This window comes from Mustela nigripes, chromosome 1 (assembly GCF_022355385.1).
Source record: "Mustela nigripes isolate SB6536 chromosome 1, MUSNIG.SB6536, whole genome shotgun sequence".
Taxonomy (NCBI): domain Eukaryota; kingdom Metazoa; phylum Chordata; class Mammalia; order Carnivora; family Mustelidae; genus Mustela; species Mustela nigripes.
This window is the reverse complement of record NC_081557.1, coordinates 58,081,330-58,108,812: the sequence shown is the minus strand read 5'-3', so window position 1 is coordinate 58,108,812 and position 27,483 is coordinate 58,081,330. Positions and strand designations below refer to the sequence as shown.

The following is a 27,483-nucleotide window of genomic DNA, read 5'->3' as shown; positions in this document are numbered from 1 at the left end:
AATATTGCTTATCTATACTCTATGAATTAGTCACTGCTATATATTTATCTTCTATTCCATTTGAATGTTCCTTTTTTGTCTACCAACTCAAAGGAATAGATGTCACCATTTGGCACTTTGGTTTTGAAAGTCTACCTTGGTTAGAAAGTCAAGTTTGGGTAACAATTCCTATATATTTTGTTTTCTCTGGAAGCCTGGATAATGGTCTCATTTTTTTTTTTTTTTTTTTAAGATTAAAAAAAATATTTAGAGAGAAAGGGAGTGAGAGAAAGTGCATGTGAGTACGAGAGAACCAGTGCAAGGAGGATCAGAGAGAGAGGCAGAAGCAGGCTCCCTGTGTGGGGCTCCATCCCAGGGCCCTGAGATCATGACCCAAGCGGAAATCAAGAGTTGGATGTTCAGCGGACTGAGGCACGCAAGTCCCATAGTGGTCTTATCTTTAAACATAGTGCTTAGAATGATAGTATTCTCCTATATAATAGAGTATTATCATTTTAAAGGATATTAAGCTGAAAATTTAAACTAAATCTCTAGGAGAAACCTGGATATTTGAGCCATGATTGTAATTATATTATTCTGACCCCAAGAAGAAATAAGTAGTCCTTTGAGATGCGAATTCATAATCTTCAACATATGGAGTGATGGAAGTGATGCTACAGATTATTTTAAAATTCTTTAGAAATAAGATTTTCAATCACCTTTTATTTTTGCAATATATACCTTTCCTCAGAGCTTATATAATTCATGTAGTGATGAATGAGTAACTAAAGGTATATTGCACTGTCACAGCACTGGATAGAAAGTCAGAAGCAAAAACCTGTCACACATACCAGGCCACATGGTATTTAGTATGTTGGAGACTTACACTGTCACCAAGTCATTGCCTTTTTGCTGCTTTCAGTTCCATGATAACTGCAAATTTTAAAAAAATTTTGCTTTGCCAGGTCATACTGTTCTAAACAAAAAGTTGGAACAAATTGCTCAAGATTTTTTGGTTTTGGTTTTTTGTTTTGTTTTGTTTTGTTTTTTGCTGAAGTTTTATATCACTGAGGTATCTGGGTTGCTCAGTTGGTTAAGTAACCAACTCTTGATTTTGGCTCAGATCCTGATCTCAGAGTGGTGATGCGCATCCTTGCCTCAGGCTCTGTGTTCAGACTGAGTCCTCCAAAGAGTTTTCTCCCTCTGCCCCCTCCCCACCTGCACTCTTGTGTTTGTGTGTGCGTGTGCATGCGTGCACATATGCTCTCTCAATAAGTAAATGAAATCTTTTTAAGAAATGTTTTATATGACAATTTATTCCTCATAAGTAGTACTATTAAACATATACCATTGCATATGTTTGTGCATGTATTTGGCAGTGGTTTCAGATTTGGGATGTGCATGCTAATAAAACATGTTCTACAAAATACACTGTAATACACCAAGCTCTCACTTCCTTCAGGACCTTGCTAGATACTTGCATGCATGTATTATCCAACTTAATCATCTTAAGACCTCTCTGAGGGGTGCTCTGGGTGGATCAGTCAGTTAAACGTCTGAATCTTGATCCCAGCTGAGGTCTGAGAGCACACCTTAGGGTGATGAAATTCAGGCCCTGAGCTGGGCACCAAGCTGAGGGCGTGGAGCCTACTTAAAAAAAAAAAAAAAAAAAAAAAAGATCTCTGAGATAGGTACTATTTTTTTTCATTTTATGTGTAAGAAAACAAGCCCACAGACATGAAGTAACGTATTCAAATTCCAATAGCTCTAATAGATGGCAGAATTGGCATTCAAACTCCGATCTGTCTCCGACCTTTCTCTTTTGCTACCTTATAGAACATTTGCTTGTGGTTTTCAGGAGAGAAAAAAACAAAGTTTTTGAAAGATACCCTTGGTACTGATCCGATTTTATTAGTGCAAAGGTGTGTGTGTGTGTCTGTGTGTGTGTGTGTGCACGCGTGTGCCCAAACCTTGACACTGGTATTTTTGATAAGTTTTCCTGATGGCTTATGACTAGAATGTTTGGCCAGCATCATTGTGATTTAATAACCTAATTTAAACAAGGAACTACAACCCAAACAATGACTCTGATTCAGCTGATAGGAAAGTGAGGAAGTACTTGTTATCATTTGCCAGTGAATTCTTATTTTTATGCAGTTTGAACCGTGGGTCACACTGCAGACATTATCCTTTAAAACTGCCGGAAACCTCTGTCACTTCCGGAGCACTGATGGCCTCTTCCTTTGAGGGAGCAGCTCATACAACAATTTCGGAAAGCAGTGGTGATAACTCCCTTCTCCTTGGCCTAGGCTGCTTCCTTTCTCTTAAACAATTGACTTTAAATGACAATGAGTGGTTTGGCTACTGCAGACGAAAACGCTCTCTGTTTGCCTTTTTATGTAGTTTGATTTCTAGAAAATGACCGTAGTTTAAAAGAGGAGGTAATTAATATGTGCTGACCACCTCTCTGTGATCTCTTTGAGGGCAGCAATGTTGAGTCTCACACATCTGTGGATCTGGGTGGCTGCAGTACCAAGCTTTGTACATGTTGAGCTGTACTGATAGAATGACACTGCATGTAATGTTCTGTGTTATTGAAAACATTAAATGCAAATATCCAACTTCAGACAAGGTATAAAAGAGCCTATTGCTGTTACTTACATACCCCCAGTGTTTTGGTTCATATATGAAGAATTTGAGTGTAACATGGTGAAATGAATGTTAGCTAAGATGTCAGGGAAGTTACTCTCCAGAAAATATGGATCTTGGTTTTTTAAAGATTTCCAGAAGGCTTTTTTTTTTAAGATTTTATTTATTTATTTGACAGAGAGAGAGAGATCACAAGTAAGCAGAGAGGTAGGCAGAGCGAGAGGGGGGGAAGCAGGCTCCCTGCTGAGCAGAGAGCCCGATATGGGGCTCGATCCCAGGAACTGAGCTGAAGGCAGAGGCTTAACCCACTGAGCCACCCAGGCGCCCATCCAGAAGGCGTTTTTGCACTTAAATTGTGTAACATTGCCAAACCCTTTTTTAGTTTGAATTTATAGTCATTTATCTGTAATCTCTATTCCCTAGATGACCCTTCTCCATTTCACATTCTAGACAAGCATATACATATGTTTACTCTCGCCTATTGGTCTTCCTCTGAAGATTTATTCTTTAAATACTTCTTGAATCTTCAAGGCATCTAGCCTGTTTAGCACTTGCTTGTTCCCTTCTGTTAAAAAATATTCCCCTCCAGGGAGCCCTTCTTTGTTAATTGGAAAAGTAGTGAGGTCTTCTGTTGTTCTTTTGCTCCTTTTTCACAGTTAATTCACTGTCCTTGTTTCATCTTTGCTTACACACATCTAAGATGTGAAGACAACTCTAGTTGATTTGTGAATTACATGTACTTCATTTTTAAATTCCAAACTGCCTCATCCCATGCCTCCCAGGATATTTTGATTACCGTATCCATTGTTCAGCTTGTATAGGCTTAGACAAAACAAATGAATTTTAGGATCAGCCTTTAAAAACATAATCAGAGAAATAACCCTGCTAGAAAAGAATCTCTGATACTTATTGTATATTGTTATTTCTTATTGACACCGTGCGCCAGGCATTACACATTGGTCATTTCATTATTTTGTACATTCTGTGCTGGAATGTGGCTCATACAGTACTGGTATCTCTCTGCTTGGTATGGTTTATCTTCATCCTTTCTCTGCCTAGCACTCCTGTCCATCTTTCATGGCTCAGGTCTTACATCACCTCTGTGAAACTTCATGGGGCTGCTTTGTTTTTCTTCCCAAGCTGTGTATTGACTAATATCCCCTTTGTGCCTTCTGCTGTACTTTATAAATACTTCTTTTGTACTACTACTCTAGATTGCAGTAATTTGTTTATATGTTGGTCTCTGTATTAGTATTTGAGCAGGCTGAAACTGTTAGGATTACACCTATCAGTGTATCCACAGTGTACACCCTCAACAGTTGTTTAAATGAGTAATTGGCCCAAGCTGAGGTGATTATTCCCTTTTCTGAATGCTGTTAACACTTGCTTTTATTATATTTTGCCTACTACTACCAATAAGGCATACACTTGCCCAATTAGAACAGAAGCTGGTCATTGAGCTAAGGCCCCTTATAGTGTCATGGGTTAGTTCTTTAGGCCTGAGGTCTGGAGAAAGAATTGGGACAGTGGGACAGGTGGGCATAGAGTGGAGGTAGGCATCACTCAAGGTGCTGAGATAATTATTTGATAACTGGTATAGAGGGATTTTAGTATTTTAACTGGCTGAGTAGCAGACTTGGTTCTTCCGAGTAGGGAGTGCCTTGAGAATAGGATGCTGCTTAAACTGGTTAGTATCCCTCATATGGATAGGTGCAACTGGGATAGGTGTAACACTCCCTTCTAAAACTCTTTTGGTTTTTTTTTCACATTTCTGTTAATGGCACTGGTCATTAGTGCCATTAACTCCTGGTCACCCAGGATTACAGTATTTTAGAGTCATCTGTTCCTTTACTTTTACCTCTATACCAAAGTCCAATTAACCACCAAGACTTCCACGATTCCTTCCTACTTTATGCCCCTTCCTTTGCATTTCCAGGGTTACTAGCTTTTATAAACCTACACAATTCCAAGCTAAACTATTATAATAGCCTCTTCAGTCCCTTTGTTCTGTTAGTCTCAGGCCAGGCCAACTGGCAACTATGGTTTTTTTCTCCCCTTCTCTTTTCCAATCCAGGCCTTTCCTGGACCCTGCTTAAACCCCACCTCCTCAGGGAAACCTTCCTCAACTGACCCAGCCTAGTATGAACTATCTATCCTTCCCTGGGCTCTGCTGGTACTTATTGTCTATATATTATTACTATATATTAACTTTGTGAAATGGCTCTTGTTGCCTGAACTGTAATTACATCTTAGAATATGATTTAATAAGTAGTTGTCTCTGAAGTTGAAAGCATACATGCCCTAGAATTAATATCCTTACAGGGTCATAATGATTCAGGACATTTAGAGTTTTAAAATTTCCTGATTGACATAATTTAAAATTCTGTAGCCAGGTTGCTGAATAGCAGGTAATTTTCTTTGAAAGAAATGCTGACTGTAATCCACTAACTTTAGTTTATAACTATGAATGGATCACATCCTCCTAATGAAACACTAATCCTAGACTATGTGGATCCTATAAAGATGAATGTTTCTCATATAATGGAGAGGTAAAGCCTGGAATGCAAAAATCTTTACTATAGGGTGAATGTAAAGTATTGCAATAGATAGATAGATAGATATAGATATCTGTATATATAGCACAAGATTTCAGAGAAGGGAGAATTGCTTGGTGAAAACTACTTCTTACTGTAGGAAGATGATTGTTTAGGGGCAAAGGCAATTGGTATCTCTTAACAGTCTTAGAAATTTTCCCTCAATGTTTAAATCATTCCTTTCAGAAATTTTTTTGTTTTTTCTGTGTGTGTGTGTGTGCTTTATTATTACCATTCTTTTTTTTTTTTTTTTTTGCAAGAGCACATAGGAATAATATACATTCTTGTCCATTTTCTTTATTTCAGTTCTAATACAATTAGCATACAGTGTTATATTAGTTTCAGGTATGTACAGTTTTAGATTTCAGGTGATTCAACATTTCTATAAATTACTCAGTGCCCATCACAGTAAGTGTACTCTTAATTTCCTTCACCTCTTTCACACCATCCTCCCCACCCACCTCCTCATGGGTGACATCAGTTTGTTCTCTGTATTTAAGAGTCTGTTTTCTTGATTACCTCTTTTTTTCTTTGTTCATTTGTTTTATTTCTTAAATTCTGCATATGAATGAAATCATATGGTATTGGTTTTTCTCTGACTTATTTCACTTAGCATTGTATTTTCTAGATCCATCCATATAGTTGCAAATGACAAGAGTTCATTCTTTTTTTTCTGGCTGAGTAATATTCCATTGTATATAAATACTACCTCTTCTTTATCCATTTAGCTATCCACGACACTTGGGTTGCTTCCAGAATTTGGCTGTAGTAAATAATGCTGCTAAAAACATCAGGGTGTATACATCTTTTCGAATTAGTGTTTTCATATTCTTTGGGTAAATACTCAGTAATGGAATTACTGGATCATATAGTAATTCTACTGTTAATTTTTTTAGGACCCTTCATACTGTTTCTCATAGTAGGCACACCAGTTTGCATTCCCACCAACGTGCACAAGGGTTTCTTTTTCTCTGTGTGCTCACCATTACTTGTTTCTTGTGTTTTTGATTTTAGCCATTCTGACGGGTATGAGGTGATACCTCATTGTGGTCTTGATTTGCATTTCCCTGATGATGAGTGATACTGAACATCTTTTCATGTGTCTGTTGGTCATTGAGATATCTTTTTTGGAGAAATTTCTGTTCATGTCTTCTGTCCATTTTTTAATAGTATTATTCGTTTTTTGGATGTTGAGATGTATACTGTGGATATTAACTCTTTATTGGATATGTCATTTTCAGGTGTCTTCTTCCATTCAGTAGGTTGCCTTTTAGTTTTGTTGATTGTTTCCTTTGCTATGAAGAAGCTTTTTATTTTTATGTAGTCCCAGTAGTTTTTTTTTTTTGCTTTTGTTTCCTTTGCCATAGGAGACAAATCTAGAAGGATGTTTCTATTACCAATGTTAGAAATTACTGCCTGTGCTTTCTTTTAGGATTTTTATGGTTTTAGGTGTCACATTTAGGTCTTTCACTCATTTTGAATATATTTTTGTGTATGGGCTAAGAAAGTCCAGTTTCATTCTTCTGCACGTAGCTGTTCAGTTTTCCCATCAGCATTTTTTTAAAAGATCTTATTGAATTGACAGAGGGAGCATACAAGCAGGGGAAAAGGCAGAGAGAGAAGCAGACTCTCCACTAAGCAGGGAGCCTGATGCGGACTTGATCCCAGGGCTCTGGGATCATGACCTGGGCCAAAGGCAAGCGGTTAATGGACTGAGCTGCCTAGGCGTCCCTCCCATCACCATTTGTTGAAGAGACTGACTTTTTCCCCATTGGATATTCTTTCCTCCTTTGTCAAGGATTAATTTACCATATAATTATGGGTTTATTTCTGTTCCATTGATCTAGGTGTCTGTTTTTGTGCTAGTACCCTACTGATTTGATTATTATAGTTTTGTAGTATGTCTTAAAATTTGGGATTGTGATACCCCCAGTTTTGTTACTCTTTTTCAGGATTGCTTTGGCTATTCAGAATCTTGTATGGTTCCATATGAATTACAGGATTATTTGTTCTAGTCTGTGAAAAATGCTGTTATTTTTATAGGGATTACAGTAAATCTATAGATTGCTTTAGGTACCATGGACATTTTATCAATATTTGTTCTCCTAATTCATGAACGTGGAATATCTTTCCATTGGTCTGTGTCGTCTTCTATTTCTTTCATCAGTTATGGTTTTCAGAGTATAGGTCTTTTACTTCTTTGGTTAAGTTTATTCCTAGTTTTTTTTGTTTTGTTTTGTTTTGTTTTAACTTCTTTAAAGATTTTTTTTCTTTTATTATTTATGTATTTCTTTGACAGAGAGATCACAAGTAGGCAGAGAGGCAGGCAGAGAGAGAGGAAGGGAAGCGGGCTCCCTGCTGAGCAGAGAGCCCCGCTGCTGGGCTCCATCCCAGGACCCTGATATTATGACCTGAGCCGAAGGCAGAGGCTTAACCCACTAGAGCCACCCAGGCACCCCTTGTTTTTGTTTTTTATTACTAGTTTTTAAAAGAAAATTTTATGCAATTTTTTTATTTTTATGCAATTTTTTCTCTTTATGCAATTTTAAATGGGACTATTTTCCTTAATTTCTTTTTTTTTAATGACTTAGTTATTAGTGTATAGAAACGCAGTGGCTTTCTGTATATTGATTTTTGTATCCTGTGACCTTTCTGAATTCATTTATCAGTTTTAGTAGTTGTTTTGGTGGAGTCTTTAGGATTTTCTATATATAATATCATGTCATTTGCAAGTAGTGAACGTTTTACTTCTTCCTTACCAGTTTGGATGCCTTTTATTTCTTTTTGTTGTCTGATTGCTGTTGCTAGGACTTCCATTACTATGTTGAATAAAATGAGAGTGGATATGCTTATCTTGTTCCTGACCTTGGGGGTAAAGCTCTCAGGTTTTCCCCATTGAGTATGATGTTACCTGTGGGTTTTTCATATATGGCCTTTATTCTGTTGAGGTGTGTTCCCTCTGAACATACTTTGTTGAGAATTTTTATCAAGAATGGATATTGTACTTTGTCAAATGCTTTTAATGCATCTGTTGAAATGATCATATAGTTTTTATCCTCTTATTGATGTGATATATCACATAGATTGATTTGCTTATATTGAAACATCCTTGCATCCCAGGAATAAATCCCACTTCATTGTGGTGAATGATTTTTTAAATGTATTGGATTTTAGATGTATTGGATTCAGTTTGTTAATATTTTGTTGAGGATTTTTGCATCAGTGTTTATCTTGGTCTGTAGTTCTGTTTTTTCGTAGTGTCTTTATTTGGTTTTGGTATCAGGGCAATGCTGGCCTTGTAGAATGAATTTGGAAGCTTTCCTTCCTTTTCTGTTTTTTGAAATAGTTTGAGAAGAATAGGTGTTAACTCTTCTTAAATGCTTGAATTAAATTTAGAATTTAGAATTCCCCTGTGAAGCCATCTGATCCTGGGCTTTACATTCATTTCCTCTTTCTTCACCATCTTGTTTTCCTTCTCAGTGTTTTGTGCTTGCTTAATAGCAGAGCTTGTAATTGAGGTTTCCTGATTGGACTATATTTCTAAACATTAATGAGCAAAGCAGGATACCATGACGAAGAAGATTTATATCTGTTTTATAGTCATGCATTTTGGGGACAAACAAAAATGACTTTTTAAAATGGGGAACTCGAGGGACACCTGGATGGCTCAGTCAGTTAAGCTGCTGCCTTCGGCCCAGGTCATGAGTCCCAGGCTCCTTGCTCAGTGGGGAGCCTGCTCCTTTCTCTGCCTCTGCCTGCCACTCTACCTACTTATGCTCTCTCTCTCTCTCTGACAAAAAAATATTATCTTTAAAATAAATAAATAAAAATACAACATTCCACCTTGTATTGCTATCCTGGTGAAGACCACCAACTTTGGAATCAGCCTGCATCTGTATTTCGGGTCTAGAATTTTCTTTTTTTTTTATTAAGTAGGTTCCATGCCTGCCACTCTGCCTACTTGTGCGCTCACTCACACACACTCTCTCTCTCTCTCTGACAAATAAATAAATAAAATCTTAAAATAAAATGGGGAGCTTGAAGAGGTACTAGTCTATGGGATGAAGATATTACTGGTGAATAGTTTACTTTCTCATTGTAGGCTCCTTGGATTATAGTTTTAAAGGGAGACAATGTCATATAGTAAGTAGTGTTGGGAGGTTATAATTATTACTCCTGAGTATTTCCTTTAGAATATGCTGTTTGTTTTCAATTGCTTTTTCTTTTTGAGTGAAATGAGCTTTCAAGGTGAAGCTTTTCTTGGTTATATTCTTTGTGGCAGCTCTTTTATAGAAGATCCTTTATGTAAATGCCACCTTACATTATTTTTTCTGCCAATTCTGAGCAATTCTGAGGACAGAATTGTTCCTGGGGAAAATGTATCATCAAACTGCCTTTTAGGTTTCCCAGCGGTCACATGCCAAAATATCCATATGGTTGTAACGTACTTTTGTGTGTGTGTTTGTGTGTGTTTGAATGTCACAAGTTGTAATAACTGATAGCTATCAATCATCAGGGAGTATTTGCTATAATTCAATATATCAGGGGCCTTTACTGTGGTCAGGGATTTATACACACACTATCTTGAATCCTTGTGACCTTCTTAGGAAGATACTAGTACCCCTTTTACAGATGAGGCAACTGAGGTTCAGAGATGTGGAAAAATATGCTGAAATTCACCTAGCTTGAAAGTGGCACAATCAGCATTTCAACCCAGAACTCTGTCAGGTTATAAAGCTGGGCTCTTACCACTGGAGAAGCCCCACTCCTCTGGGCCTGGGGTTGTCCTGGAAAGCCTTACAGAGGGGAAAGTGCTTCAGCGAACACATGGATAGATGGAGGATGAAATAGGGAATTTTCTATAATGACATATAATTTCATACAATGTAGAAGAATATTCCAGGCGGGGATATTTCACGTGCAGCAGCCTGGAGACTTGAGAAAGGATATTATGTCCAGAGGGTTTCTGAATTATGAAGTAGTAGAGGGCAAGTGATAGAAGATGAGGTTGGAAAAGAGGTGGGCAGGGCCCCAGTATGGGTATTATCGTATCCTCTGAGTTTGTCTTCGTTAGATTATATCTCCTCTTTCCTGCTATCACAAACATCCTGTGCTTACCTGCATTAATAATGTGCATCCCTTGTGTAGAAATAGTTTCTTTGCTTGCTTGTCTCTGCTATACTGTGACCTCTTTGAAAGCAAAGACTGTGTGTTTTATCTTGTGGCCATTGTAGCCCGGAGCATGCAGTAGGCACTCAGGAAGTAGTAGGAGGATGAAAATGCCTTGTCCTTCTTGAGAAGAATTAATATTAATCATAGTCATCTGTGGGTTTAACACTCTTCTACTCTTTCAAAGTTGAGTTGGATTTTAACTTGATAATTTTTGAATCTGTTCATATTTCCTATGGCTAACACACCTGATAGAAAGAGTGTCACTGGTGAGATAGGGGTAAGAATAGAGATACTGGTATAACCCAAGTTCAGCTAGGTCACTTGGTCTTCTGGTGTCACCCCTCACATTTTCTACAAAATTCAACTTAATAGTCACTGATGAATCAGTCCTATGCCCACTGTGCTTTGTGCTGTGGGGGTTCAGATGTAAACAAGAGAAGAGAGGCAGTATGATATGGTGGGGAAAGTCACCCTTTACACATCATAGAGTTTCTGTGAAGAAGAGATGAGAGGATGTACTTTTAGGTTTTAGGTGTGGCCCTTGCATTATTCACAGGGGCAAGTGGGACTACTACACATGATTTGATCAATAGATTCTGACATCTTATATAGGGTTACTTTAGTCTTGGGTTAATAACAATATAGCAGGCATAGGATATGTATATAAAAATAACTATAGTGAAATTCTATATTTGAAAAATGATATAATAGAACTAAAATTACTGTGGAAACACAAGGCAGGAAGGACGAGGACCGCTTAGTGTAGGAAATGACATTGACTAGATCCCATGGACCTTTTCACACAGTGACATATGTGATAGAGGGCTATGGAGATTTTTTTTTTAAAGATTTAACTAATTAATTCAGAGAGAGAGCATAAGCAGGGGGTGGGGCAGAGGGAGACAGAGAATCTCAAGCAAACTCCTGCTGAGCATGGAGCCTGACATGGGACTTGATCTCATGACTCTGAGATCATGACCTGAGGCAGAATCAGGAGTCAGAAGCTTAAACTACTGAGCCACCTAGGCTCCCCCGAAGGCTGTGGAGAATAAAGGCTTAATTAACTATTGTCTGCTCTGAGACCCCTTCTCTGACCACTGTATTAAAATCAGATCAACCTTTGTATTCTCTTTTGGAATCAAACCTGCTCAGTTGTGGTTTCCAGGTGTTTATTTGTGTATTTGCTTGTTTGTTGTCTGTTTCCTTCATTAGACTATAAGCACTGTGAGGTCATTGACATATCTAGCTTGTCTTCTGTTGTCTCCCTAGCACTTATCTGTGGTAGGCACTCAAGAAATGCTTGTTAAATGAATTGATGACTATAACCATTCACTGTCACTTCTCTGTACATCCTATTAACTCTGGGCAATTGCTATACAAGATGGTGACACAAAGGCAGAAGCACCTGAAAGTAATCAAAGAAGCGACTTGGTCGTGTTTGAACTTGTTGCCATTGTTCTGAGTTTTTTGGTTTCAGCTGAGGATATCCTTTTCCTTTCCTTTATCTTTTTTACAGTGTCCTTATCCCTCAGACCGGATGAATGTTGAAAACAATGAGTAGACCATACAGTATATTTTTAAGTTGATGATTAAAGGTCTCTAGAGGCCATTTTATAGTGAAATCAGGACTGAAAATTTTGACCTTGGAGTTCCCCAGGAGGAAAAAGCTTAGGCAGCTACTTTTCTTCAGTTGCTTCCTTTTGTGGGTGATTTTCATGCGAGGATTTTGTAAAGTTTAGTATTTTGAAATGCTCCTTTTAAAATCTTGTATTATTCAATGTAATCAAAATAATTCATTTTAAAGCAATCTCTGAAAAGAACGCTGTAGATTTTTGTTGCAGTGATCCTCACAATGTGATTCATAGAAGAGTTTCCATGAGGGAGGAGGAGATGCATTTAAGCATTGTGTTGTAGTATCTTGTTCATAGGTACCACTTTAAAAAAAAAGGTAGTTAATTTAACAGGAGTAACAAGGTAAAGATTGTGGTCCCTTATGTCTTTTGTCTCATTAGAGGGGAACAGATACTATAACTTTGAGAACTTGGGAGTCTCACTTTGTACAATTTTTTAAAGCAGCTTTTGAAGGAAAAAGGTGAAAATAGGATCTACTTTATTAACTTCGATTAAATGCTAGGAGGAGCCTGATGGTCTTGGGACTCCTACACCAGTTTAGTAGGATTCTTACTATTTAGAATGTCCACAGTCAGAGTCGGTGCAGAATCAGTTGTTGAAGAGCAGCAGTGGTGGTTACAGTTGTTAAAAAGATTTCGTTTTGGGGCGCCTGGGTGGCTCAGTGGGTTAAAGCCTCTGCCTTTGGCTCAGGTCATGATCCCAGGATCCTGGGATGGAGCCCCACATCGGGCTCTCTGCTCGGCAGGGAGCCTGCTTCCTCCTCTCTATCTGCCTGCCTCTCTGCCTACTTGTGATCTCTCTCTCTGTCAAATAAATAAATAAATAAATAAATAAGAAAAGAAAAGGTATGTGCTTTGGTGAGTGCTGTGAAGTGTGTAAACCTAGCAATTCACAGACCTGTACCCCTGGGGATAAAAATATATGTCTATACAAATAAAAAATTTAAAAAAAGAGAGAGAGAGAGAAACTGTTGGAAATAAAGGGGGAAAAAAAAAGAAAAGACTTCCTTTTACCCATTGCTGTTGTGCATGTACTGCTGATATTATACACTGGGCCCTTTTTGATTGATCTTCCCTAAATGTATTATGGTTTTGGAAAATGAACATTGTTATATGTGTTATATATATAGCAATTTAAGTGACATGGTTTGAAACAGCTTATTAATCAGTCTTGCCATGATCTCTCACCTGGACCTTTCAGTAACCTTCTGTTCAATCTTTCTCCCTTTTTAAACTATCACCTTCCTTCTCTAGACAACCTTCCACAGAATAGCCAGAGTGATCTCTTTAAAATATGGATCAGAACAAGAACAAGTTTTGTTTTGTTTTGTTTTGTTTTAAGAGAAAGGGAGAGAGGTGGAGGGGCAGAGGGAGAGAGAGAATCTTACCCCGGCTCCATACCCAGTATGAGACCCATGCTCATCATGAGCCTGAAGCAAGGCTCAATCTCATGATCTTGGGATGTAGGGCTCAATCTCAGTGACCCTGAGATCACGACCTGAGCTGAAATCAAGAGTTGGATGCTTAACCAACTAAGCCACTCAGGCACCCCTGGATCAGAACAAGCCTTAAAACTCTTAAGGCTTCTCATTTTCTTAATGTTAAATTTAAACTCCCTACCCTAATGTTTTCCCCTCTTTTCACCATGCTCCAGACACTCTTGTCTCCTTTCTGTTTCTAACAAGGTAAACTCTTTCTGATCTCTGGGCCTTTGTATTTTCCATTTCTTTCTGGAATTTTTCCCCTGGCTGGCTGCTTTAGGCTTTGCTTCCAGTGCCACTTCATGAAGAGTACCTCTGCGTTTGTTTCTCAGGACTGTTGTAACAGTACTACAAACTGGGGGGCAGAAATTTATTTTCTCACAATTCTGGAGCCCAGAAGTTCAAAATCAAGATTTTGGCAGGATTGGTTTGTTTGGGGGGTGCAAAAGGAGAATATGTTCCATGCCTTTCCTAGTTTCTGGTGGTTGCTGGAAGTCTTTGGTGTTCCTTGGCTTATAGCTGCATGACCATGTCTTCTTCTGTTGTCACATGGCTGTCTTTGTTTTATTCATTGGTGTCTTTTTTTTTTTTTTTAAAGATTTTATTTATTTATTTGAGAGAGAGCACAAGTGGGGTGAAGGGCAGAGGGAGAAGCACACTCCCTGCTGAGCAAGGAGCCCATTGTAGGATGCAGTCCTGGGACTATGGGATCATGACGTGAGCTGAAGGCAGATGCTTAACCTACTGATTAGGCACCCTACTGTTGTCTTTACATGGTCCTCTCCTCTCTGTCTCTTTATCTCTTCTCATAAGGACACCACTTATATTGGATTAAGGGCTCATCCTACTCCAGTATGACCTCAACTTAATTATATCTACAGTGACCATATTTCCAAATAAAGTCATATTCTGAGTTTCCAGGAAGAATATGAATTTTTGAGGGGTTGGGGAAGGCATTATTTAACCCAACACACCTTTCCTGAACTCTTTTTTTTAAAGATTTTATTTATTTGTTTGATAGCGAGAAAGAGAGAGAGAGAGCACACGCACAAGTAGGGGGAGCAGCAGGCCTCCCGCTGAGCAGGGAGCCCGATGCGGGGCTCGATCCCAGGACCCTGAGATCATGACCTGCGCCGAAGGCAGACACTTAACCACTGAGGCACCCAGGCGCCCCTCCTTTCCTGAACTCTTGAAGTAGGCTGCAGTAGTGGAGCTGTATTTGTAAACATACTCATAAATTACTTCCTTTTATCCAGTGGTGAGCAAGCTACTTGATTAGACCACCTTGCATGCATTGCACTCAATTCTGGGCATGCCATCCATGAGAGGAACATAATTGAACTAGCATATGAAAGGGAGTATGAACATTTCAGAAATGGTGTTAGATGGGTAAGAACCAGTATTGCTCTGTTAGTAGGATCTGAAAAGTCCTCACACCCTTTGCAGGAAGACTTTCCCTTCAGAGAAGGGGAAGTAGAGAAGAATGGGTGGTGTTACATACACCACAGGGTTATAATTCTGTTTGTGGAAAGATACGACTCTTTAGGCATAAGGGTAGAATCTCTGTCTTTTTATTCTGTACAAGATTCTTTCTCCATCTTTCAGAAGATCTGGCATGGTATACGATTATAACAGTGCTACCAGAGGAGTATTTTGCATGTCCAGAAGCATTTAGAACAATAGAGTATAAAGGAAGAAAAATATTAGTAATATATCTTACTATATTTAACAAAGCAAGAGAATATAAACATGTAAAGCTCTGTTTGGTAATATACAGCACTATGTAACTTTTATAAGATTACTGTTGAAATGCTTACATATTGTATATATGAGTTCTGTCAAGGTTTTTTTACTCTATAAAATGGAATAAATACAACAGTTTCTATTCCCTTGCAAGTCAGCAAGTGGATTTTAGCAGCATTTGTATGTGGTGTAGAGGACCTCATGGTTCTAGGTATTCATGCTTACATGGAGATCAGGAATGACCCCTCAGTTCCCTTTACCCTCGTCCTTCTGTCAGCCTGTTTATGGAATTCACATTCTAGTTTTATCCAGCTGTTAAATGTCTCTATTCCGACACCTGAGATGTGAACCTCTGCTGAAGCCCACCTATAACTAGGCAGGTTGTTGTGCCTGCAGATTCAGTTCTTTCTTGCACGTCATACTTTTACTTCTGTCTTCAAATTGTTAGAACACTATGCTCTTCTAATAGCCCTGCCTCCTACTTGACTGGTTAAAAAAGTAAAGGTGTGATGTAAGAGGCATTTTAGCTAGGACCCCTTTAGTTTCTTCCCTTTCCACCTGGAAATGTAACTCCTGCACCCATCTGTTACCCAGTGGAGAAGAAATTCCTCTGTCTGTCCAAGTTAAATCCCTCCGTCTTTGCTGTTGACCCCATTCTGTCTTGCCTCCTCAGAATCCCCCCTGCCTCACAAAATGCCTCTTACCTATAGTTTCAGTCATTCCCTCTAATCACTTTTTGCTCGTGGGCATGATACCTCTTACGTGTTTCTTCCTTCTTTATAAAACTCTGTTGAGAAAATGTATCTTGCACTGATCAAATCAACATTTTATAGCATATTCAGGTTTACCAAACACCAGAATGCTGCTGAATGAACCCTTATGATATACATTTTACAGGAAGCTGTCATTCGGGTTAGATAAACTGTGCACTCGCTGAGATCTACACCTTTAGATCCTTTTCAGCCCTAAAAACTGTGACTATACCTTGTCAAAAGGCCAAGTGTATTTTAATTTAATACTTCAGTAAAATGCTGATTAGTTTTTCTACTGCCGCTCCATACAGATGCTGGCCTTTGGTCTATATTAATTTCAGTTATTTATCATCCTGTTTCTGCTCCCAGTAAAGGGCATGCAGTTCCTGTGTCCTCAATAGCCTGTATAAGCCTAAACTATTACAAGTTGGTTTTAGATTTTACGCTTGGGTTTTTCCCTTAGGCATGTGATTTGTCACTGGGCAAAAGACACAGCAAACTACAGTCTTGTGCTCCTTTTCCAAAGTCAGTAACAGACCCATGCAATAAATGAACCTGCATAAACTTACTCTTGGACACTTTGACCTCCGTTCTCATTATTTTGAATCATTCTGGTCTCTGAAAACAATGTTGGGTCTCATTTTATACTAATAGCAGAGCTAGGATGTATGTATGCCATTATTCATTCTCTGTATATTCACTGATCTTCTATTATGTACCAGACATTATACTAGTCACTGGAGATTTAGTGGGCAAACCAGATAAAAGTCTTTGCCTCATTAGACTCTATTTGTAGTGAACCAGTTTCGTTCAGTGTTGGTTTAGAGAGGCAAGCTCAAATTTCAGTTAGGTTTCTCTTGATAGATTTCCTTATCTACATCTGGAGGCAGTCTGATGAATATCATCTTATCTCCTATTTCTTCCCCTCATAAACCATATACCTCCTGCCAAAAAACAGCAGTAGTTCCTGAATATGCTTGTTCTGCATAGCTTTTATCTTGCTCCCTTTGCTTGAAATGCTCTTCTGTTTCTTTTGTACCTGAAAAAAAAATTGTTACTACTTAGGGTTCAGCTCAGATATTCCCTCCTTGGTGAAGCCTTACAGGATTGCCTCGGGCAGGATGGTAATTTCCTCTTTTGAGCTCTCATAGCACTTTGTAGAACTTAACCATACTATCCTGTGATTGTTTATTATTGTGTTCACCACTTTTGCTAAATTCGAGAGATGGAATTCTGTCTTACTTCCCTTAATGTGTGTCATTTAATGAGTACTCAATACACATATTTTTATTTTTATTTTACTTTATTTTTTTTCAATACACATTTTTAAATAAAGGAAAAATGTAGTATGGATGTGATTTTAGTGCAGCATAATTTACATATGATTATAGTGAAGTAGAAATGTAAATATACATACATCATAAAATAATACATATACCTTAAAGGAAATTTAAAGGTTTATAAGTCTATTTTGTTGATTATCTTATACATATAGAAAAATGCACTGTCCTACTTCTAGAATCCTCTCATTATCTTTTAGGGTCCTTTTCCCCTAAGAAGAGTAACCACTATTCTTTTTTTTTTCCTAGTTAATTTTTATTTGTCTTGGAACACATAAAATAACAAAAGTTTTTATGATATAAAATGAAAAAATATTAAAATATGTAGTTAAATATTGTAATGGTAAAACAAATGACAATTTTTTAAAAAAAATTAAGTTCTTTACTTTCATTTTTAGTATTTTTTTGGTAAGGGATATATACTATGTTATGGTGGTTAAACAACCAAATTTTATTTTATTTTATTTTTTATTTTTTTATTATGTTCAGTTAGTCACTCTATAGTATATAATTAGTTTTTGATGTAATGTTAAGTGATTCATTAGTTAAGTATAACACTCAGTGCTCATCATAACATGTGCCCTCCTCAATAGTCTCCACCGTGTTACCCCCTCCCGGGACCCCTCCTCCCCTCTGAAATCCCCAGATTGTTTCTCAGAGTCCATAGCCTCTCATGGTTCATCTCCCTCTCTGATTTCTCTCCTTCCCTTCCACTGTGGTCCTCCGTGCTATTGCTTAGGCTCCACATATGAGTGAAAACATTTGATAATTATCTTTCTCTGCTTGACTTACTTCCCGTAACATAAACCCCTCAAGTTCCATCCATGTTGATGTAAATGGTGGGTATTCATGGTTTCTGATGACTGAATAATATCCCATTGTATATATATACCACATCTTTATCCATTCACCTGTTGAAGGGCATAGAGCATCTCGGTTCCTTCCACAGTTTGGTCTTGTTGACACTGCTGCTATGAACATTGGGGTGCTCATGCTCGTTCTTTTCACTACGTCTATATCTTTGGAGTAGGTACATAGTGCAGTTTTGGGTTGCAGGGTAGCTCTATTCTTAACATCTTTTTTTGGAGAAGTGTCTGTTCATGTCTTCTGCCCATTCTTCGAGTGGGTTATTAGTTTTCTGAGTGTTGAGTTTGAGAAATTCTTTATAGCTCTTAAGAGTAACCACTGTTCTGCACAGCATAAATTTTTTAACTCATAAAATAATGATGAATGCCATATTTCAATTATGCAAATATATCTTTTTTTTTTTTTTTTAAAGAGAGATTTAAAGTAATTAGCATCTCTGTATCTCGGTTTTTTTTTTCCCCCTTAAGAGTTTGGACTTAAGGGGCCCCTGAGTGGCTCAGTGGGTTAAAGTCTCTGCCTTTGGCTCAGGTCATGATCTCAGGGTCTTAGGATGGAGCCCTGAGTTGGGCTCTGTGTTTGGCAGGGAGCCTGCTTCCTTCGCTCACTCTCTCTCTCTCTCTCTGCCTGCCTCTCTGCCCACTTGTGATCTCTGTCAAATAAATCTAATAAAAAAAATAAAATCTTTAAAAGAAAAAGAGTTTGGACTTAAGATCGAATCTGAAATTTTTAGGAGTCTAATATTTAAAACTTAATGGCCTCTCCCCCTTCTTATACAACAGCGCCCTCTGACGGTATAACATTTCTTAAAATTTATGTATTTAGTGATCCCTGCAGCACTTTGTAATTTGAGAATTTAAACTGTGGCCAGGTAATTCTAGAGGTGCAAAGCTTCCTAAAGCCATTGAGAGTTGATCATGTGATTTATTGATCATGTGGTGCTTTGTGAAAGCCAGCAGATGATGCCAGAACCTTCATCTGATGCAATACTTCAGTGTTGTTTGACAAAACATGTTATTTCTTGATTTACTGTAATTTTTTGATGCTTCAAGGGCAGGATATCCTTACGTTTGTTTTAGCAGTAGAGCAGAGGTATTTTGTGTGTGTAGAATTTTGGTAATTTTGAGTCAGGGGCCCACGGTCTTTAGTCAAAGGAAAAGGGAGTTACTGAACATTGCACCGTTCCTGGAGAGAGTGCATGAGTAGTCCGTATTCTTGACAAGCATATACTATTTTTTCAAATGTAATTAGATGCTGTTGTGTACTCATTTATACCGGTATTAAGTTTATATTAGCTTCTCTAGTGTATTTTTTCAAGCATGGACTATTAAAATAGAATATGTATGTAAACTCTAACATTAATAATAAGAGAAGTTCATACATAAAATTGTGAGGAACCACTGATTAGAATTGAACTGCATCCATTTAATAATTATTTATAAAGTATCTTATATAGGTATGCTGTGGTAGCTATTGTGTTCTTGCCTTTCTAACTATTATTTTATAAATATAGGAGGCTGGATAGTCTAACTTTTTTCTACAATGGACTCTCCCATATCACTTATTTTCTCCCCTTCCTTTGTCATTTTCTCTTCAAATAAATAATTTATTTCTAATAGTCTCCTTTTTAAGATTAGGGGCAGGTTACCAAAAAAGTATAGAAGGAGGGAATATAGTTCTCTCTCCTGGTTAATATGGACAGAAGGGTGTGTGCAAAACAGTGTCATACTACAGAGAATGATGGTTTTCATTTGAAGAGTATACCTGAGGAAACTTCTCCTTTCCTTGTTAAAATGGAAACAACATGTGGTAAGGTTGGCAATGAAGAAAACATCCCTGTGGGAAGAGAAGGACAATCCTGTCTCTTAGACTTATATTCTTCTTGGTGGGATTTGGTTCATTTCCTTTGTCACTACCGTACTATCCTTGAGGGATACTGTTGCCCTTTTAATTCTTGAAATCACATTTACTCTCCAGTCCTGTTTTCATAATACAGACAAGCATATGCAGAACAGTTAAGCAGGATTTTCACAAGGAAATACCAACTCATAAGATATGGTTTACTCTCCCTTCTTGTTTTAGCTTTGGGCTATTCCTCTATGAGGGATAACTTAACTTAGTAGGACTCCACTTAGAGATACTCGCCCTTCTGCAGCTATAGACCTATGGTTTGCCTAAACCTTACCTTCCTTCCAGGTTTTGATTCCTTCCTTGAAAACTTGTATCCTTCTAACATGAGGGTGTCTCCCCTTCAGGGGAGATCAACCTTGCCTAGAAACAATGTGTCTCCATTTAGGAATTCTAATGAAATGTAATGCCACACTTCCAATACAGGACATACATATCAAGTGGAAGAAAGTGGGTCTGTCTTCTTTTTAGCATCTTTGAATTAGAATTGGGAACCAGAGAGCCGTCTTTCAAGGTACTTTGATTTACTGGAGGTGGAACTCTTTTTTTTTCTTTTTCTGTGTACCTCCGAGTATACTTTTCCTATCTCTAGTAAAATTTCAGTTAGCTATGATCATATATCTGGGTTTGTAAATTAAACTAACTGTAATACTGAGTTTTCTAAAATGAAAAGCTCCTGAGTAAGAGTGTGATTTTTTTTATTTTGTTTTTTTATTAGTGCCTAATTAAATGAGTTAAAAATAGTTGTATAGTAACAGTTACTGAGTTAGGCCAGTGAAAAGACCAATATTCCACATTTTCTTCAATTTAACTGTTAGTAAATGGCTGGGAGTATGTCCTTCGTTTTACAAGTTGGGAGAAAGATGCTCTAGTGTTTCCTGTTTAAGTTTAAAGTTGGTAGTCAGCTGTCTCTGCAATACTGTATTACAGTGAAAAATGGGGATTTTGTTGAAGGTGGGATTGGGTAGGGGATAAAAGCGTGTGAAAAAAATTATATTTGAGGGGCACCTGGGTGGCTCAGTTGTTTAAATTCTGCCTTTGGCTCAGGTCATGATCCCAGGACCCTGGGACTGAGCCCCACATTGGGCTCCCTGCTCTGTGGGGAGCCTGCTTCTCTCTTTCACTCTGCCTGCTGCTCCCCTGTTTATGCTCTCCCTCTCTCTCTGTCAAATTAATAGATACAATCTTAAAAAAAAATTACATTTGATTTTTATTTATTAGTTATGTCATCCTGGGCAAATTATCCACCTTTCTAAGTGTCAGCATCTTTTTATAAAACTAGTGTAATGAAAGTGCCCCAGAGGGTAACTGCGGGGAGAACATGATCTTTATAAGGCACCAGCATGGTGCCAGGTGTGTAGTTCATGCTCTGTGTTATTTGCATTCCCTTCTCCCCTGTGTCATGTTCGTGTTACACAGGTTAGTGTAATGTTCTAATGGACTTTTCTGGATATGAACTTTATTCTTGAATAGTTTTGAAGTTAATTAAAATAATTAATTTTGCTGCAATATATTTTATTTAAAGGATGTTCTCTTTGTTCCTTTTTGCCTACACATTCTGACAGATCTCTTCTCTACAAGGTGAAGGAGAGAGTATTTCTTGAAATTTCTTGGACTGCATTTTAGAAAGGACTACTTTATGTGACTAGAGGTGTGTTTCTTTTTTGAGGTCATGTTTTATTGCTTCTACAGCACTATTATTTATTTTAGTTATTTCAATAAACCAAATTGCAAAAATAATTCCAAGTTCCACCCTTCCTCTAACTTGTGACCTTGGCAAAGTCACTTGATGTCCTTGAGTGCAGTTTCTTCAGTTGAATGACACAGATCAAATGGTTTATACAGCCCTTGTCCCTTTTTTTGTTGTGATTTATAAAATCTCTTTATTCAGGAACACAGAGCTGAAAGTGGTATGTGGGTCCCAGTTCTCAACGGCAGAGGGCACACTGCCCCTAGTGTGCGAAGCCGTTAGGTATTGGAAACTATCTGCAGTTATGTAGCCTGAAGTTGATGTTCTTGATCATAGGAAGGAGCCAAGAAAATTCCCTAAACTAATGTTTTACAAAGAAGATTTCATGGCCTGTTTTCTAACTATTTAATATTTAGGTGAAACACTTAAAAAAAAAAGAAGATTTTGACATTCTGGGGGCGCTTCTTACGATTATATGAACTTCTTTTTTCTTTTGTAAAGAGCTTTATCATCTCCCTCCACCTTATTTACCCTATCTAGGTACTCTAAGCTTAGGGTGATTTGTAAATGGGGTGGAGAGGAGAACTAACATTTATTGAGTCCTTACTGTATATTAGAAGCTATACCTAGCACTTTAGGTACATTTTCTCTAATCCTCACAGCAATCCTTTAAATTGTGTGTTACTCTTATTTTATATAGGAAGATACTGGGCTCAGAGAGATGAAGTGACTTGCCTGAGGCCTCACAATAGGGATTCAAGTGCAGGTCTATTAACTCTCAAACCTGCTTTCTTTCTACCATACCAGAGTTCCTTTTTTTTCCCAATTCAAACAATTAGGGCCAAATTACTAGGAGCAGGCATGGCCAGACAATGGTCACACAAAGAAGTTTGACTTTCTCTTGTTCTGAAGTTTTGGTGACCCTTATAATTCTAGATGGAAGCTTTTCCTCTGACAAGAATTTTTTTTACCATTTATGTTTAACATCCTATATATAAACACATACCCATGTTTTCAAATTTGAAACCTTTAAACTGGATTATTGAAATATTTTTTTTGGTGGGCTACTTTTTAAGGGTACAGCAGTGTCGCATTTTACAAGAAGCCTGGGTTCTAAAGTCAGTAGGTAAGGTGAAAACCACTACAGTGGAATAATCTCTGAGAATCCCACGGTAAGGTGTCTTGTTAGAGAGCCATGTACCTCCTTTCTGTAAGTCCAGCACAGCTAGTCTTTCCTTCTTTGGTGAAACAGATCATGATTTTTCCTGTTCAGCTTCAAATGATGAGGCTGGCTTGTATTTGGGGGCCATGTTGGGTGGTAATACACATCTTTAAACACCAGACTCTCATTCACCATGGTTTGATGCTTATAGTATTAGAGGTATTCTGAAACCTAGATCAAAAGAAAGAATAGCAGATTCATCTTCTATTTGAGGGCTTAGGCTTAGGCTAACTCAAAACTTCAGCTGTACATCAGCATCACAGACTACTGCATTCTACTCTCCACAGTTTCTCGGACTCAGTAGGTCTGGGATTCTGCCAGAGCATTTGCTTTTTTTTTTTTTTTTTTTTTATTTGAGAGGGCGGGAGTATTTGCATTTTTAAGAGATTCTCAGGTGATGCTGATTCTGACTGTAGGGACTTCGAATGGAGGACTGCTGTACTAATGAATGGAGGCAAGTAGGATCACTTGTCTTCCCTCCACTGTCTCTCTTGCTCTCCATTTTTTTTTAGGTGAATGGGTATACTTGAATTCATTTAAATTAAGTGTAGGTGTTATGGCTCAGCCAACACTTTATCCCATTGCCTGGCCAAGCTTACATCTTGGCCCAGAACAGGAGCTTGGCGATTCAATAGATGCTTATTGAATGAGTGATTGGTTATATATGTTAAACTAGCATATAAAATGGGAGGGATTTTTTTAGCACATGGACATCATTATCATATGCCTGTTCTGTACAAACTTTATTTTCTCGAGGTAGGCAGATTTTGGATTAGAATAGCTTATATTTTAGGACTATGTGTAATGATGACCATGGTCATCAGAAAGTATACAGTTAGTACAGTTTTGAGAAACTTGCATGATTGGGACCTCTGGAATACTGTGAAGTAGATATGTGTGGATAGATGGAACTGGGTATGAGGAGTCCCATCTGTTTTAGAAGGACCTAGGTAAGTCTTGCAGAGCTTGGTTTAGGTCTGAACCAGACAGTCTGAAGCAGCACTGGAGCAGCACTGAGGTACTGGTCTACACCAGACCAAATGCAGCAGTTTCACTTCTGTCTCCATAGTACTGGGGAAATGCAGCCCCATGATCCTAGAGGCTCAGTGGGACTCTGTACTGTGGATAACACTATAAATTTAGGTAGTTGCACATGAATATTTCATGTTGTAGGATATGATAATTATATTTAAAATGGTGAGTTTATTAAGGGAAGGGTAAAAAAAATCACAAAAATGTAAAGTTTGTTTTAAACTTAAAACTATTGTCATTTTTATCATTTGGACATGTTTTATAGTAAGTTTTGCAAAGTCTCAGTGTCCTGTGGTTTTTTCTCTTTCAGTGTAAATTAAATTTTCTTCCTTTAAATTCATCTTACTTTTTTATGCTGAAATACTTTCAGGTAAATTGCAGATAGCATGACATTCTATCTCTAAATCATTCAACGTACAGCTGTATAAAACAAAAATGTTTACTTACATAGCCTCAATATGATCACTCCTAACAAAATTAATGAGTCATTAGTATTGTCTAATACCTAGTCCATATTCACATTAACCTAATTGTCCCTAAATTATCATTTGTTTGAACCAGAATACAACCTGGAATCATGCATTGCATCTGGTTATTTTGTTCCTTAAAGTTTAGTATTTATCATTACATTGTCTTACCGTTGTCTTATCCCATGTTTGGATTTGTCTGATTGCTCAGAGTGTCTTTATCTTGTTCATCTACCTTGTGTATTTCCTGTTCTGTACAAACAGGAAATTAGATCTAAAAGAAATCAGATCTGAAGGCTGGAAAAAGTTACAAGTTGAACATTTTTGGCATGATTTTATTATAGGTGAAATTTGGTGATATTTGCTTTTCTTGTACCACCTGAGGAAGTGCATAATCCATGCCTGGCCCGCTGGTAGTGATGCTAATTTTGATCAGTAGATTGAGGTGATGACAGCCTGATCCTTCCATTGTAAAATTACATTTTGTTATGTGACAAGAAGATACTCTCCATGGTGTTACTTTGGTCCTAATACAAATCTTCATTTCCCTGTCATTCATTTTCCTAATGTTTTTAACACCATGTGGTAATTTTTGCCCAAATCAGTAACTTCATAAGGGTTTGCAAAACTCATTTGTCTAATTTTGTCATTCCTTCTGCTTTAGCTGACATTTAATTGAACACAGCTCTTTTTCATTAACTGGGACTATTTGATATTTTGAAACACAATTCCACTGGAAAGGGAGGTTAAATGTTGAGTTTTTTATTTTTGTATTCCCAATTTCTAAGTTGGTTTAATAGGCACCTTAAGTGGTGACAAATGACTAGTATTTTGTTTTTTCTTTTTTGATATCCTTCTGAACTAGTAGATTTTTGTGAATTGAATGTTTCAATCAGCTAATGAAAATACAGATGGTAAGGGATATCTGTATTTTTTTAAAGATTTTATTTATTTCAGAGAGAATGGTCACATAAGCAGGGGGAGGGGCAGAGGGAATGGGATAAGCAGACTCCCCACTGAGCAGGGCCATCCCAGGTGCTGGGAATCCCGACCTGAGTGGAAGATAGATGCTCAACCCGCTGAGCCACCCAGGCGCCCCAGGGATATATGTATTTTAAAAGTTAATGGATTCGAATCTCTGTTTCCAGTTCAGTTTTAATTACTGTTTTTTAAATACCTCCTTTATAATTGTTATCTCTTCTCTTACACTGAAAATCTTGAGTACTGATAACACTTTTTTATTGTTGTTGTTTTTTAAAGATTTTATTTATTTATTTGGGGGAGAGAGGTGCGCACACAGTGGGGTAGAGGGGTAGAAGGAGAGGGAGAGAGGGAGAAAGAGACTCCCTAAAAAAAAAAAAAAAAGAAAGAGACTCCCTGCTGAGCCAGGAGCCCACACAGGGCACAGTCCTAGGACTGATCATTATCTGAGGCCTGAGCTGAAAGCAGATGCTTAACTGGCCTAGACATCCAGGAACCCCTGTTGGGTTTTGTTGTTGTTGTTGTTGTTTTAAGTAAGTTTCACACCCAGTATGGAGCATGAACTCATGACCCTGAGATCAAGAGTTGCATGCTCTACCAAATGAGCCAGCCAGGTGCCCCTAACATTTTTTTTATCTTACAGTATAAAGAAAGTAATTTCAAAATAACTGCCAGTATTACTACTGTGACTAAAATCAAATGAAGTTTAAAAAGTTTTGTGTAGGTGTGGTGCACAATGAATTCTGGACCACTGAAAAGAAATTAAAAAAAAAAAGTTTTGTGGTTATTTTTGTAACATAGGTTGATCTTAATGGAAGAATAAACTTAATTACTTTTTTTGTTCTCATTAAATTACTCTCCTCTGAAATTTGTCTACTGTGTTTTTGTCTTAGGTTGATCATTTTGGATTTAGTGCTGATAAAACTTTTAAACAGCGGTACCTAATAGCTGATGCGTACTGGAAGAAAAATGGTGGATCAATACTTTTCTACACTGGTAATGAAGGGGACATTACCTGGTTTTGTAATAATACGGTATGTGCAAATTCTTATGCTCAGTTTGCCTTTTATTATGGCAAACTGGAAAAAAATATGTTTTGCTGTATGTATGACCAAGTATCATTGTAGCTAATTGTGAAGCTCTTTAGAAAATAACAGATAAAACTCATTAATAATAGAAAAATGGCAGAAGCATACAAGTGGGCAGATCACAAAAGATTGAATACAGATGTCCAATAAGCCTGTGTGTTCTGCCTTAAAGAATTATACATGAAAATATTTTTGGATAGTTGAATTGTACATTTTTAAAAAATTTTGTCTTGTGGGGTGCCTGGGTGGCTCAGTGGGTTAAAGCCTCTGTCTTCGGCTCAGGTCATGATCCCAGTGTCCTGGGATCGAGCCCCGCATCGGGCTGTCTGCTCCGCGGAGAGCCTGCTTCTTCCTCTCTCTCTGCCTGCCTCTCTGCCTACTTGTGATCTCTGTCTGTCAAATAAGTGAAATCTTTAAAAAAAAAAAAAAATTTTTTTTTGTCTTGATTCTAGAGTGAATAAGGAAGGATATAAGGGACATGGGAATAAGAATGTTATTGCAGAGGCATCTGGGTGGCCCAGTTAAGCATCTGTCTTCGGTCAGGTCATATTCCTTGAGTCCTGGGATTGAGCCCTACATTGTTCGCCTTGCTCATCTGGAAGCCTGCTTCTCACTCTCCCTCTGCCTGCAGCTCCCCCTGCCTGTGCTGTCTCTCTGTCAAATAAATAAATAAAATCTTTTAAAATTTATTTATTTATTTTTTTTAAAAGATTTTATTTATTTATTTGACAGAGAGAGAGATCACAAGTAGGCAGAGAGTCAGGCAGAGAGAGAGAGAGAGAAGCAGGCTCCCGCTGAGCAAAGAGCCCGATGCGGGGCTCGATCCTAGGACACCGAGATCATGACCTGAGCCGAAGGCAGCGGCTTAATCCACTGAGCCACCCAGGCGA

General features: G+C 37.8%; 1 protein-coding gene across 4 annotated transcripts in view; it reads left to right on the top strand.

Annotated features, from left to right (window-relative positions):
* PRCP (prolylcarboxypeptidase) overlaps nt 1-27,483 on the top strand; it is a 73,900-nt gene that overhangs the window by 12,102 nt on the left and 34,315 nt on the right. For all 4 annotated transcript variants that reach the window (XM_059411842.1, XM_059411858.1, XM_059411865.1 and 1 more), the window contains exon 3: nt 26,399-26,539. In XM_059411842.1, coding sequence (XP_059267825.1) covers nt 26,399-26,539 — 141 coding nt within the window. The remainder of the gene's footprint in view (nt 1-26,398; nt 26,540-27,483) is intronic.